This window comes from Haliaeetus leucocephalus, unplaced genomic scaffold (assembly GCF_000737465.1).
Source record: "Haliaeetus leucocephalus isolate CR32 unplaced genomic scaffold, Haliaeetus_leucocephalus-4.0 Scaffold646, whole genome shotgun sequence".
NCBI lineage: Eukaryota > Metazoa > Chordata > Aves > Accipitriformes > Accipitridae > Haliaeetus > Haliaeetus leucocephalus.
The window spans coordinates 2922911-2937979 of NW_010973082.1; the positions used below are offsets into that span (position 1 = coordinate 2922911).

The window sequence follows — 15069 nt, forward strand, 5'->3', positions numbered from 1 at the left end:
AACAAGTTATCCCTCCAGTAGCTCTTGAACCTCACTGCTACTATGTGCTATTATGAAAAGGGACTTCAATGAATATTTTATGAATAATTTCTTCTGCCTCCAAACTTACTCAAGTTGTATGTTCATAGCCATCTTTTACTCAGCTCAATAAAACCCAGAAAAATAAAAGATCTTGTTACTTTATTTAAGGATTTTTATTTTTAAGAGAATGAAAACATTCTAAAAAGTGAAATAGTAAAAACATATGCAAAGATGCTTTAACTCTACTGGCTTTTGCGCTTTACTTGTTAGGTCACATTCATAGATTTCCTACAAGCGCACTAAGGGCTCTTGATCATCATTTGCCAAACCCAGGAAACACTAGATCTAAAGTACCATGACATAGTCTATTTATTGTTTCTCTTTTTGCTAGTTACTATTAGAAAAAAAATGCAGGTCTTATAGTTAAAAATGTACCGCTTGCCCATCAGTGGGCATCAGGTGACTCTTAAAAATCACAAGCTTGACAAAATAGGAAGCAGATGGCAAAAAGATACCACAGAGCCAAACTAATGAATCAAATATTGATTACAAGAACGGAACATGCCAGACCCCATGCTACTTATGTCCATAATTAACTTTACCACACACCAAAAAATGGTTTTAGAAGCCCAACATTTCTAGTGTAGTTAAAAGCACAGTGTTGCTATAGCTACTACAGTTTTTGTTTTGTAAGTAATACATTCTACCTAACCAGAAAAAATAGAATTTTCCAATATGTTACAATCTAACAGGTGATTTATCTAAAGAGTATGTGCGTGCAGAAGAAATGAGAACGGACAAAGCTATGAAGACAGCTTCAGCAGTGTTTCTTTGATGTATTTCCTTGAACTTTGGTTCCTGTAGAACAGTACTGCTCAATCGTACAATATCATTTACTATTTCTATATTTTAGCATGCAAGTAGGGACACAACAAACCCATGGCTGATTCTTGGAGGACAGCAAAATTTATTTTCAAAATTTCCCAGAACGCAGCAATATTCTAAAAGAAATTTGCAGTCATTTTTAAATGAAAATTGACTTCAAGTTTTCCAAATTCTTTTGCACATTTTTTTGTTTTGGAATGGTCTTGTTTGCTGGGGTTTTTTAAGTGAATGAAACTATTATTAGTCTTTCTAGAATTAGACTATATCCCTTTTGGAGCAGAAATAAGATATTATTTTAAGACATCGTGAAGAAGTTGGAGAAGAGTCTCACAGCACAGAAAATGTCAGATTAAAATTGCAGGATATGCCGTATTGCCCTCATGGGTCTAGTCTGCAGAACAAATCTTGCTTTTATAAGTTTGTTCTTGCTTTTTTATTTCCAAATTCTATTATTTGCTGTCTGCACGGGTCTTAAAAATATCAGCAATGCCTTACTTAATTTCTCACTTTTGTTGAAGATATTCAGAAAAAAAACTTCAGGAGAACAACAAAAAGATAATTTGTTAAGTTATAAGCCAACCTCCTTAGAAATCCATTACAATATCAAATTGCAGCATCCTGCTGTCAACAGCAAGGTTTGGTTATGATAGTTGAGGCTGGAAAGTATATGGTCAGGTAGAATTACAAGCTTGAAATATGTAGAGACATTTCAACCACATGAGCAAGTTAAGGAAATACTCCCTTCTCACCCCTTCTTTTTGATCACCTGTCACTTGTTCCTTATTTCACTCACTGTACTGGATTTGTAAAATCCCAGGGACAACAGTTTAACTATTGTTTGCTCCATAAGAAATTTAAGACACTAAAATCTTTTACATAAATTCCCGCTACTAATTTTCAGGGACAGAAAACTGGATTGTTCTGTCCTCTGCACATGAATGCCAGCAGCCACAATGGCTCTGCCCCTGTTTAGGCTCCAACTGATTACAAGACCTCATTAACGGAAGACAGAGTCGATCCGAAAAGAGTAGGAAGAGACACACATTTAAGTGGAAAATTACAAACGTTGTTCCATAGGGGTGTATAAACTAACACTTTATACTCTCACTCCTGAAAAATCCCTAATCAGTATCATAACCGCAGATATCTTTATAACAATGACAATTCTGGCTTTGTTAGAAAGATGAAACAACTGCTAACGTCCCTTTTTGACTTGCTAGCAAAGACACTACATTGTGAAAGATTTTGATGTAGCACTCTCAAGTGAAGCATGTTTCTGGCATTATAAGATCAGAATATGCTATCCTACTGAGACAGAGTTTCAGAAAGGCTGGCATTGTGACCTTCTCACCTGCTGTTTCATTTCAGCATAGACTTTTTCTGAGTTCAGCTCCACCTGCCGCTTAAACTCCTCCAGGGCAGCATCTGCCTGCTGGGCCTGCAGCCTCTGTACCTCTGTCACCCGAGTCAGCTGCTCCTCCTTCTCCCTAGAAAGTCACAGAAAATTTTCAGAGTTCAAGTATCAAATAAAAGAACAAGTGTGCTAGTGTAAAAGAGAGGCCTTTAACCCTATCAGTTTAAAATAGTATTCAGATTTCAATTTCCTGTCCCAGCTTCTGCCAAACTTCCCTTAGCAATACTTTGAAGAAGGGAATAGAAGGCTAGAGTTATTTTCGCTTTCTCTTATTGAATTTCGCACGCCTAAACACCGTGTTCATAGCTTACAACAATACCTCCATCTTCAAAGTCTGCATTGACTTGAATGGTTCACGACGCACCATATAACCCCCTTTTTTAATCTCACCTTTAAAAGTATATTGCCCCCCTCAATATTTAAATGAATTCCTTTTAGCACCATCATCTTCTCCCACTAAAAAAAAAACCAAACAAAAAATTTATCCCAGTGCCATCCTTGCCTAGACAATATGCAGGATTATTCACTGCTTGACATATATGAAAATGCAAAGCAGGGTAATGCGTGACATATGGTACCTTCTTAATCTATTAGAAACCCATAATGCTGTAATATCTATTCAGCTTTTAAAGTAATGACAGATGTTAAATCTTTACACAAAGATATTTCATATTAACGGCCTATACTATTTGACATACCAAAGTCAATACATACATAGAAATTGGTTTGGGTTTCTTAAGACATCATAGTATATCAATAATAATGCATGTCATAACATTTTATGTACATAGATGCACATATATATACACACACAGAGCTGAAACAGACACATCCACCATATTGACACATCACAGAGAAAAAACCTGATAACCTCTAAATATTGAAGAAATTTTGATATGATTCCTCACATGGAAGACAATCAGGCAGCGTTGCTTTCTATTACACGTTGTTATTATTGCAGGTCAGTGGCGTTGCCTGACTTTGTGTTGAAACACAGGGGAACACAATGGTGGTATCAATGGACAAAGCTGGCTCCACCAGTGGTTTGTAACAGAAGACACATTCAAACAGACCTGTGGCTGACATTTCATTTTACAGGCAGAGGAAGTACCTCATGATAAATTTCCCATTTTGACAGAAATTATTTCCATATAAAACAAAGAATCTGACACATAAGAGACGGAAAAGACCAGCTAATTCATCTAGTCTGTCACCTTGCCAGCACTGAACTAGCTATTACTGCACTGAGCAAGCCTTTTATAAAGGTCAGGAAGCTGCCAAGCCCAAAGTTACAGTATTCACATCCTCTTCTGTGGTTTTCATACCAGACTTCGACAATGGGACAAAGAACATAATCCTACATCTTCACAAAGCGTCTGTTTGCAGTGTAGGAGAGCAGGGTAATTCTATTAGCAAAGAGATCAAAGAAATGCCACAAGCCCTAAGTATATTACTGTTTACTTTTATAGTTTTTTCATTATGCAGATTTTTTAAAAAATATTTTATTTTGGTGCCTTACTCACAGCTGATGGAATAATTGAGACATAAGGAGACTGCTATTTTCGCTACAGAAGAAGGAAAATACCTTTCTTACCCAGCAGAAACTGGAGCAAAATAGAACAAAATCCTGTATCACATTTTTGGTGATAATTGTTTGGGGTTTTTGGTTCTGTGTTCATAAAAGACTGTGTGCAAATTTTCTTCAGATTGGCTAGAGAGCATCCATCACACCTACACAGATATGCTTTACTTCTACTGCCTCAGCAATTCCATTTTCTAAACTCCTTTGAGGGGGAAGCATATCTGTATATTAATCTAAGTTACCATATTCTCCATTCAGTTACGAGACAATAAAAAAAAAAAACAAAAAAAAAATAAATCACGCAAAAACCCAACACCACCAAAATCAACACTTTTTCCCTCTCTAAATTCAACTGGCAAAAAGACCATTTAGGATTTAAATTTCTACCTACAAAGGATCCAAAAGATCAAAATTGCAAGTACAAAAACCCTCAGCCATTTCGCAGAATGGGCACACCAAGGATGCCTCCAGGGCTAAAATTGATATGAACTGTCTGATGAGTTAGTTATGCATTGGCTCTAGCTGCAAAGACATTTGGCTCAATTACCCCCCTGAAACCCCCATACTAGGGAGCTTGCTGAATATAGAACTTTTAAAGTTAATAGCTGTTTGATATTGAATTACAGTGAGCATGTCGTTCCCCTCTCCCACAACAAAATCTACCAGTAGTTCCCAGAAAATATGTAAGAGGCTGAACTATCTCCTGAGACCTACGGATGGCTCAACACCCTGAAAGAGAAGACGAGAGCCCCGCAGCAGCACAGTTCACCAGCGGACCGCTATCCACACGTGCTACCTTGGAGGAAACACTGAGAGGGGAAAACCTCAACTTCTCCTCCCAAAGATCCTTAATTCAGTTATGGGCACTGGGTAACAAATCTCCCTCCCCGCAAAATACATCTAATACTTCCACTCCACACTGGAAACAAAACCAAAACCCGAAGCTTATTCAAACATATCCACACTGATAAGTGTCAAGAGACACTGGACCAACATTTTTGGTCCAGTTGGATGGAAATGCAACAAATCCAAACATAAAAGGACAAGATGTCAGTCCTTGCGCTAGCGAGCCTCCAAATGTATGCATCTTCTTCCTGAGGAATATACTTTTATTTTGAAATATTATGATGTAAACTTTTAGAAACCTGGTTTTATGCACCTTCCTTTCTTTTAAGGACTTAATCCCATGAATAAATGCAACATCTCATTATAAGCAGGAATAAAACTTCATTTTTTAAGGATGAGGGAGCCAGCTCTCTCTACTTTTTGTGCAGTTAAGATTTGTACAGAAGCTTAGAAAACCTGTACAACAATGGACCACGGTTCACAAATATAAGAAAAGCTTTACTTTTTTTTTCCCAAGACACTGAGCAATGTGCCTTGCATGAAGCACTAAAATATTCACTTTGAAGATTATTTTTTTCAGTCGGACTAGTTGTGGGGCTGAATACAATACAATTACATCACTTAAATCCCCTAAAGCTGAGCCGGCTTGAGTATAAAAATAGGGTGAATTTAGTCTTCAGCCCCAATTTAAAAAGCAGCAAATTCCCCTTGTTTCAGCGTATAAAGGATATAGCAACAGAATTAGCAATCTTACACAGCACAAACCATCTCAGTGAAAGTTGACTATGAAGTCCAGAATTGCAATTTCAGAAAGCAGCACTCTGAAGTGTACTGATAAATGGAAAATATAAACATCTTACATACTTCCTCTTCATGCTTAATCATAAATATTTTCCTTGCTTAGTAAAATGTCTTCCAAGAGGTAACAACTAAACACAGTAAGACATTATAGCATTGCAAGTCAAGTTAATGAAAACACGGGGCAATCCAGTGATTTACAGGAGAGGTTAAATAAACCCAAGATGTCCCAGCAAATATAGTATGAACCAGCATTGTCACCTGCAGGGTTGTCACCCTTCCCTGTACAAAAGGAAGGGCTGACCAACAGCGAACGAGAGCAGGAGATACACCTGTCTTGGTCTCAGCCTCCTCAAATGAAAACATTTTAGACTGCATGTAAGCATACACATGTCCAAAGTGTGTACCTCTGTGAGCTACACGTGGACAACTCCTGTGGACAGCGAGTTTTACATCCCATTAGCAAATCCGCACACAAGCTCCCTGGGTGTGGAAAGCTTTTCAATGGTATGAAAAATAACTGTATCATGAAAGTCCTGATGTTTTCTTATAAAAAGTATACCACGCTTTAATTCATGAATATGCGAATTCTTTGCCAGGTTTTCACATACTGCTGGCAGCAGTGAAAACCCACTCATCTCCAAACAGACCACTGCTTCCCAACTGTACCGGAGCACAAAAGCAGAGCAAGGAATTTCTATGGTAAGGATACATTTTGCCACTGAATAAGCTTCTGGAACTTAGATTCTGATGGACTCCACAAGAGGGAGAGGCTTCATCTCTTGTCTAAGTCTATCACAGGTTAGTATGACTTTGGGTTTATGCCTGTAGATAGAAATTAATCTTGCTGCAAAAGGTTGAGGTATGGGAAAAGCAGAGTAACGGCTGAGCCTTCAGTCCTGCTGATGGAGCTGAGCTCTTCTCGGAAAGGCCAGGCTCTCCTGCTGATTACCCTGATGATCCCACATGATGTATATGCGCTGATCCTATGTATTTAGATTTGCTGTACTTACACAAGTCTTTGCCCATTCCTTCCTCTCCTCCCCAGATAGTAATACTTCTGAGAAAAAATTGCTTCACTACCTTCCAAACTGCAAACTATTCGCTTGCTGGAAGGCACCTGAAAAAGGATATTGCTGGGTTTGTTTCTAAACAGCTTCCTTTTTTGTTTGTTGACAAAAGAAATAAAAAAAATTTACTCTTTTACTAATCTGTGTTGAAACAAAATCAGTTATCACCATTTATATAGTCGGTTTAGATTTGAAAAAACCTATATAAACGCATGTTCCCAAAGGAGAACACAACTCACTAAACAACATAATACACAGCATTACTGAGTTGCTAAAAACATAACCTTCATCAAAACATACACAATCTTCCCATGCAAAAGCATAATTCAGGAAGTTCTATGATTCTATATCTTTTGTGTATAAGCTACAGACACATGAGTACCCATCCAGTATATGGACACATATATAAGATTTTGTATACGGAAATGTAAGGGGACCCACAATCCTGCTCCTGATCCCAGAGAGACTCTCACGTGGAGGTGTCCCAATACTGGCAGGGCCCCACATGAATGCAGCGGTTTATCCATTTAGAGCCAAATGCAAGATCCACCACACCACTTTTTAGCTGGGTGTGATAACCACCAAAAAAAACCCCCAGCAAACAGGCTCTCTAATTTAATTTCTAGAATGCAGGCTACATAAATAATGTATTAAGGCCTAAAGTACCATGTATTTGTAGAAAGAAGGGGTTACTGGTTTATTTATTGTTACAGAAAAATGCTTCCAGAGTAATACCAATTCTCTAGAATACACAAAAAACAGTTTTACTTTTCCTGCTCTATTTTTAACAAATAGTGATAGCTAAGTAACAGCTTTCTGTGTAAATTACATATTGGGCCTAAATGCACCCATCTTAGCTATGGTTACCAGCAAACAATGAGGAACAACGAGGGCTCTCCTACAATGCGAACGCCCAAACATATGGAATATGTGCAGAACACTTCTTTTTGGTGTGGAGAGGAAGAAAGACAGTGTGAAGTCATTCAAGCGGAATGATAACTAAACCAAAGCCAGATCAAAGGACTGAAGAAGAAAGACTGAAATGTGAAGCTGAAATATTTATTGCCTTCAAAACATCATCCCTATCCTGTCCCTGGGCACTTTAATATTTCGAAGTTGTTAGAAAGCATTCTAACTTGTTTCATCATTTCAAAGAAATAAAGCCAAAAATATAAAGTAGCGAACAATTTTATCTTTCTTTCCCCGATTTTAAGTACAAGATGAACTCGTCTTTATGACAAAAAGCATGAATCCACTTATAAATTGTTTACAGTTTGCATAATTTGAGACGTTAACATCAAAAAGCTGGTCTGCATTCCTTCAAGTAAGCTGTAACAAAGAATTATATTTACGATACAATTATTATTTTAAACTATATACTTATGTTTTAAATAAATCATGAGATAACAGTAACAAGCTAAACCACTACTTAAAGTCGTTAATGAATTTAGAGTAAATAATATTCCACGTGTGTAGTATCACACTTCTGTGAAATAAGAAGAATAATGCATTACATTCAAAATTAATGGCTCACAAATTAGCTAGACATTGGTTAAACACACTAATAATTATTATAACTATTTCTCATTATAATAATGACAGGGTACTGTTGTGCTAGCTGCTATGTAAACAGAATAAAAACAGCAACGGCAAAATGATGAATGAGATGTGGGTTAAAAGGCTGGGCAAGCGTTGTAAATGTGGCTGGAAAGGAAAATGTTATAATTTTGCTCAACGCTGCAGAAACTGTCTCCAACATTTAGATACAGCACATATATGAAAGGCCACAGAGACTCCATTATCAAGAGAGGAGGATTAGAACAGAGATTAATACTCATGGCTTTTACATGCTGAGATGACAGCTAAACCTCAACAAGGAGAACGTGGAGGGGAGAATTAGAGAGACAGGTGTAGATAATGGCTTAGATAAAATGAGACAAGACTGTAATTAAAAGGTGGACCAGAAAGTCAGCAGCACATATAGTAAATAGATTCATGAGATACCCAGAGAAGAGGTACAAAGAAGGAAAAGACAGGGATCAGAGAACAGTGTTGTGGCACAGAAAGCTGGAGGACAAATAAAATAAAGCACCTGAAGGACAAACTATGGGAGAGATCACCAGGCAGAGGAGGAGAGCCAGGCAAGAAGAGTCACTTCACACTAACAAAGAACAGCCCAAGATGCGTTATGAGTGACAGAGCCGACAGTGGATGGCAAATGAAAGATCACGAGGATGAAATAACAGTATTAAGACTGTCTCCAATTTCTCCAAAACAGAATTCTAAATCAAACATCTAACTAATTACTTCAGCTTAAAGCATGCCAGGTTTATAATTTCAAAGAGGTGCCGATAAAAACATCCTGGGTCAAAAAGCCTTTAATAAAATAAATTATTTCCCACCAATCCTGTTTCTATTCTACCCTTAGACAATGATGGCTACACCACCAAATACCAGTTTTGACTAAGCAAGTAAAGAATCCAAAAAGCAACTATATCACTCGCCTATGCAAGGAGGTACAAGGATACAGCCTTCATTCTGTCATTCTACATATTTAAGGTAACTATTTTTATGGCTAAAATAATTGTACTATTATAGTTTAGGATTCAGAATAATAATACCCATGTTGTAATGGACAATATAGTAACTCAATACTGAGGAATGATGAGTATCTACTCAGCTCATCAGTTTCTTCTTTCTAAGAGGCTGGTAAGGTAGACATGGATTTTCACATTATTTTTTTCAATAAAAGTACTGTTTGAAATATTAACTTTATTTCCTCAATGAAGGTTGGTTGTGTTGTTGATGAAGCTGAGGGAAAGTTGTACAAAGTACATAAAAAGCAAAAAGTAAACTTAAGATTACCAAGTGTAATTGAAGTCTAGCAATCATAATCGTCTGGCAACAACAACAACAAGAACAGTCATTCCCTGTACTATTTTTGTAGATAGTTTTTAACTGACCCCCAAAAAGGTGACAGCCTGAAACTCTTCATGCTTATTAAAAAACAGTTATTAAATTCAATCATCTGTTAGACTTTCTTTAGCCAACTGAAGGCTCTTCTCCTTTCATCACTATATAGTCTTGAAATACACTGCACTGAATCTAAAAGATGCACTAATGTGAAAGGGAAGCCTTTGGGAATAATAAGGGAACGAGTCTGACATTTGCATTAACTACTTTTATATTCACTTAGTGAGGTCAAAATCTACAGCCTTTAACTACGTTAATTATTAGAATAGCAATTTACAGCAGGTAATCTAAGTGCATGATACACTGATGCTGTTCACCTCAAAGCAATACTTTTCTTTCATACAGCTAGATATTATATCGAAGCATTTTCATAGTTGCTAACATTAAGATGTTGTCATATGGTATCTCTATAACCATCCTAGGGGATATAATGGTCTCATAGACAAGGATTAAAAATCAACTGTTACTTTTTTCATACAAATGGAGCTTTCCTTTAAATACATATTTCATTATTGCCAGTAGGTCTCCAGAGAAACTGCTGAAAGAAAATGAAAGGCTGTAAATAGTTAACAGAATGCTTTATTTTTTCTTTTAAGTGAGGCTATTAAATAAAGCTACCACATTTTTGTGTCCTCTGTTGATACTTTACATTGTGCCCCCTAGAGTGAGGGTTATGTCAGCATGTTCACTGGGGCTAAAGGAATGTTTACAATATGCTGGAAACTTTGACTGGTTTTGCTCTAAAAGGTTTCAGATGCTCAAACAGAGCACCAAGTGGAGAACAGCTGGCTGTTTTTCCACTGATTCTTAGAGGAGGGGGGGGAAAAAAAAAAAAAAATCACCACCAAAAAACACACAGCCCTGTTTTAAAGAGTAAAATTATATCCAAACTTTTCAGCCACTTAACATTACCACTGGTTTTAAATCACAAAGTTTGCTTTTTTCATCATATTGCAACTATTACAACAAGACAACACTAAACATTTTAATAAAAGAGAATGATGACTACAACGAACACGAGTATAAACTCTTAACAATGTTCTTTATTGCAACATTTGGAATTAAAGACAATGCCTTCTCATATTTCTTTAATTATTTCCGGCTTTAAATAGTAATAGCTTTTCCATTCCTACAAGAATTTCTCCACACACAAGTACTTCATTTTCAAGGAAAAATGGAATTAACTACAGGAAAACAGCTACGCTTAAGCAATTATCCTAAAAATATTAACAACAACGAGCAGTTATTCAGAATCTGGATTCAACTTGGAGGAGCAAGAAAGCAAAAAAGAATAAAAAAATCAATTTGCGGTTAAAGCTGTCACTCCATTTATTTATTTATCATTGTATTGACGATTATCACGCAGTTGTATTTTTCTGTGTGCAATGGCATTTATGACATGCACCGCTACAAGAAGTCTATACAATACAATCCATACAATAGTATTCTGAAGGAGAAGCTGTTTAAAAATAAAGTTCTCAAAGGGTTTGGTATAATCAAATTGTCAAAATCCACTGTAAATCACAGTTTTAAAAAAATTTAATTTCTGTATATTTTGAAAAGTCCAAATTTAACTTTTTTTTTTTTTTTAAATGTTGGGATCCAACAATTATGCAACTGTAAGCCGCAAAACAAAATAAAATTATATTCACTGGTATTTACTCTATCTCCTGCCATCTATCGTCACATATTTATCTATCCTTGCCTTTATTTGTTTCCCTCTTTATTAGCTCAGAAGCATTATGTACACCATTTATTTATCTCAAAGTTACGTACCCCCATTTATTTTACATTGTCCCTTTTATGATATTACAGAGAAAAGAAAAACTATATAAACACCATGGGAATTTTGCAAGAGATTAGTAATCTCAAAGACTAGAAGACCCTTACATAAAACTTCTGGTGCTAAAATTTGATGTATTTTTATGTATTCTGAACAAAGCAAAAAGAGCCTTTCAGACCAAACAAATCCAGGCCTTCTCTTTGTATATCAAAGAAAACTATACAGTGGAAAATGAGTCATTACACAGCCACAGCTGTAGGAAAAAGTAGAACAGAGATTCCGCAAAGGACCATCTCACCCTGTTCCCATTTTTGTCTTGTCCCCATTTCACCAACACAGGTGGAACTGTGGAAAACACCAGGCAGAATGCCTGCTGGAGGCTGACAAGCAGTCTCAGAACAAAAACAAAAAAACAAAACAAAAAAAACCAAAACCAAAACCCCCAACAAAACAAAACAAAAAAACAACCAAAAAACCCCACCAAAAAAAACCACACCAAAAATACTCAGGGCAGCATAACAGGATAACATAAACTCAAATCATTCCCCTGCACCCGAGTCCAGACCAGATGGAAACCCTGTGGAAGTAAAAACGAGAGAAGATGGGAATGTACTGAACCTCTGTGTAGCTGCAATCCAGGCACCCCTTTTGTCAGGGATTCAGGCTGAAGTTGCAGTACAATTATAATTAGATTTCTTCTTGCAGAATGTACTGACACTAGCTTCTGCTTCTGAGTACGTGTGACATCAAAGCTGTTCTCCTCAGGCTTTACAAGTATCAGTACTAAGCTTAAAACCTCAGGACAAGCCTGAGAAGAGCTCCAGTTCCGTTGCTCCATACATCTGGTGACGATGTCAGGTAGGGAACAAATGATTCAGAATAACCAAATGACTGGCAGACCATAGTAAGAGATGACAAGTAGAAGCCCTTTGAATAAGAAATGAGTAAGGTTTTAAGAAGAGTAACTGGTAAAAAAAAAAATAATTGTTATTTCCTTCCCAAAACTGCATTTCTCCAACTTGTTTTAGTAAATACAAGTGCAAATGCATTTCTATCAGATACTTTCTATGAGACAAAACCTTGTAGTAGTAACAACTGTACTACACACAAAAACTGAAATTTAAAATATAAATTAGTATCACTGAACCACACTTGACAGCCTCTAGAAATACCTCAGCATGTGGAGGTATAAAGAACTGACACAGCTATCATATTGGGAATAAGGAAAAGCCATGAAATACGTCTTCGTAAGTCTATAGTGAAGAAACTCCACAGCACCATCCCGAAAGAGAAATCAGCTTCTTTTCCTTGATTCCCAGAGAAAACGTGCACATACACAAGTATATATGGGAAAATAAACATAAATAATTTTCATTTCTGTATTTTATTGAACATCTACATGTACCACATTCACACCATGCCTTTGGTTGAAAAGACTTTGAAATGTTTTGGTCTACCATCTAAAACAAATCACAAAATACTGTGAAAACTGTATATGAGTGCTTTACAAACTGCTGTAAAAATACAACTTTTCTAATACATAGAAGCAGCTTTGCTAGTTTCTGGACAGTTTAGCCCCTCTTTCTTTCCCAGAACAGTTTTAAACAAGTTCAGATGAAGGGTAGAGAAGCAATGGAGAAAAGAGGTGTTGCTAGTTTCTTATGTAAACAAACAATTTTATTAAGTGACTTTCAATAAACCAGCTGCTAAACATTCGCTCTGTATCACCACCACTTGCAAAGTGCTGAGATTTGGCTCCATAGGCAGGTTTAAAAAAAAAAAAAAAAAAAGGCAAAGATTGAGTGGAAGAATGTTACAAAGCATTTAACTGTGCACACATTGTGTGACACTTCAATGTTCAGTTACAATGTCTGCACCTGTAGAGGCAACAGTTCATTTCATTTCTCCTAACATGACTTTTTAAAAATTGTTTCCTTCAATCACACTACAGAACAGAAGAATAAGAACTCGGAAAAGCTATATTTCAGCAGCATAATGAAATAGTCATTTGTGTATGAGACACGCAAACCAAAAAGCATTAAATCAGATCCTGTAATTATTTCCAGTATGGGAGAACCATCACAACCATTATCCTGACAAGCCAACAGCAGCAAGGGGATCTGCACTTCCACGCAGGTGACAGATGATAACAGCCTCAGCTCTTACGTATGTTTATAGTTTAGTCCAAAATCTCCACCTCAAGACAGACAAACTTTATACATCTAAGCAGTCATAAAGCTATTATGGACTCCAGAATGACGTGGCAAAACCCAAACCACATTACAACAGAGGTGCTCCAAATATAAGCTGCATTCACACTTCAGAAAACCTGTAACTATAACTATTCACTTATACAATCAAATCCTCCCTTCTTTAATATTTCATCTTTAGATTTTTTAATATATTATTACTAATAATACATTTTATGGTTTACAGTAGGACTCAAACTTAAGCGTCTTTTCCAACCTAAATGATTCTCTGATTCCAGTAACATACAAATTGACTTCAAACTAAATGCTATAAAACAAACGTTTCGTCCTGTACACCTGATATCCCCCTTGATGCAGGTCAAGCTGGCAGTTATACCTCATACAGTGATGGAGTATATAATAATGAACGTGCCCATTCTGCTCTTTCTTTGGATCATAGAAGAGATTTTTACCTCTGATCTTAAGCAACAATGTTCTAAGTTTCTCTGTCAGCAAATAAACGAGGCCAGCCTTAAAGTATATGCACTTCTGCTGGCTGCAAATAATGCCTGGCACACAACTGTGATACTTCCACAGGAAGCCTTTGGGATCATTGCTATGACTACCATGCTAACATTAAATTCTGAATATGTCAATTGTGAACATAATATATACTTATCATCTCCAAGGTCCTTATTGAACATGCACTCTCACTGATGGTTCATGAAATTACTACTATAATTATTTCTGAAATTTTCACAATGACTAGGAAGACGGTTGTCTGTAGTTTACAATGCTATTTTGGAACCAAAAGAAACAGTAAAAAAGGAAAGGTATTATTTTTAAGGAAACAGAACCTTCAATATGCTTTCAAACAATTCTATAGTCAGAGGCCTGGAGTTCAGCTTCTTTATTTTGAGTGCTAATATCAACAGAGATCAGTATTTAGTGCACCGTCTGTTGAAAAGAGATGTAATTTAATATTTGTGATTGACACGTCAAACTAAGGCATTAACAGCTCAGAATGTTTGCATCTTTTTATGAAAACAAGTTAGATGCCATTTTCTTTAGTAGTTAAGACAGATATTTACTAAAACCTGCTACTTTTAGACACAGCAGAATCTTCATAGACAGAGAATGTGCAGAGCAGGTCCAAACTGAAGGAAGCACAACCACTGAAACATTTTAAACTTGATAAAATTATTGGTACATGATAAATACTACAGTCTAACCTCATAATTTCTATCACAATGAAAGCACTTTCTTCTCCTTTTTTCCTTTTAATTTATTTTATTTTTTAGCACAATTATTTATTGTGGAAAAGAGCCATTTGTTAGGTCTTTAGGAAAAGTGCATAAATCCTCCACCTACAATACAATTGTTGGGAACATTACTCAAGTGCAGATCAGGTAAGCAAAGTTGCTTCAAAGATAATCACTGAAATGGAAGTAAGAGTAAAAATGGTCAAAGAGCCTTTAACATACATGTCCTAGGCTCATTTTTACACC

At 36.4% G+C, this 15069-nt stretch overlaps 1 protein-coding gene across 1 annotated transcript in view; it reads right to left on the minus strand.

Annotated features, from left to right (window-relative positions):
* CEP112 (centrosomal protein 112kDa) overlaps positions 1 to 15069 on the minus strand; it is a 174732-nt gene that overhangs the window by 106347 nt on the left and 53316 nt on the right. The window contains exon 15 of the mRNA XM_010578736.1: positions 2258 to 2393. Within this exon, the coding sequence (XP_010577038.1) occupies positions 2258 to 2393 (136 nt within the window). The remainder of the gene's footprint in view (positions 1 to 2257; positions 2394 to 15069) is intronic.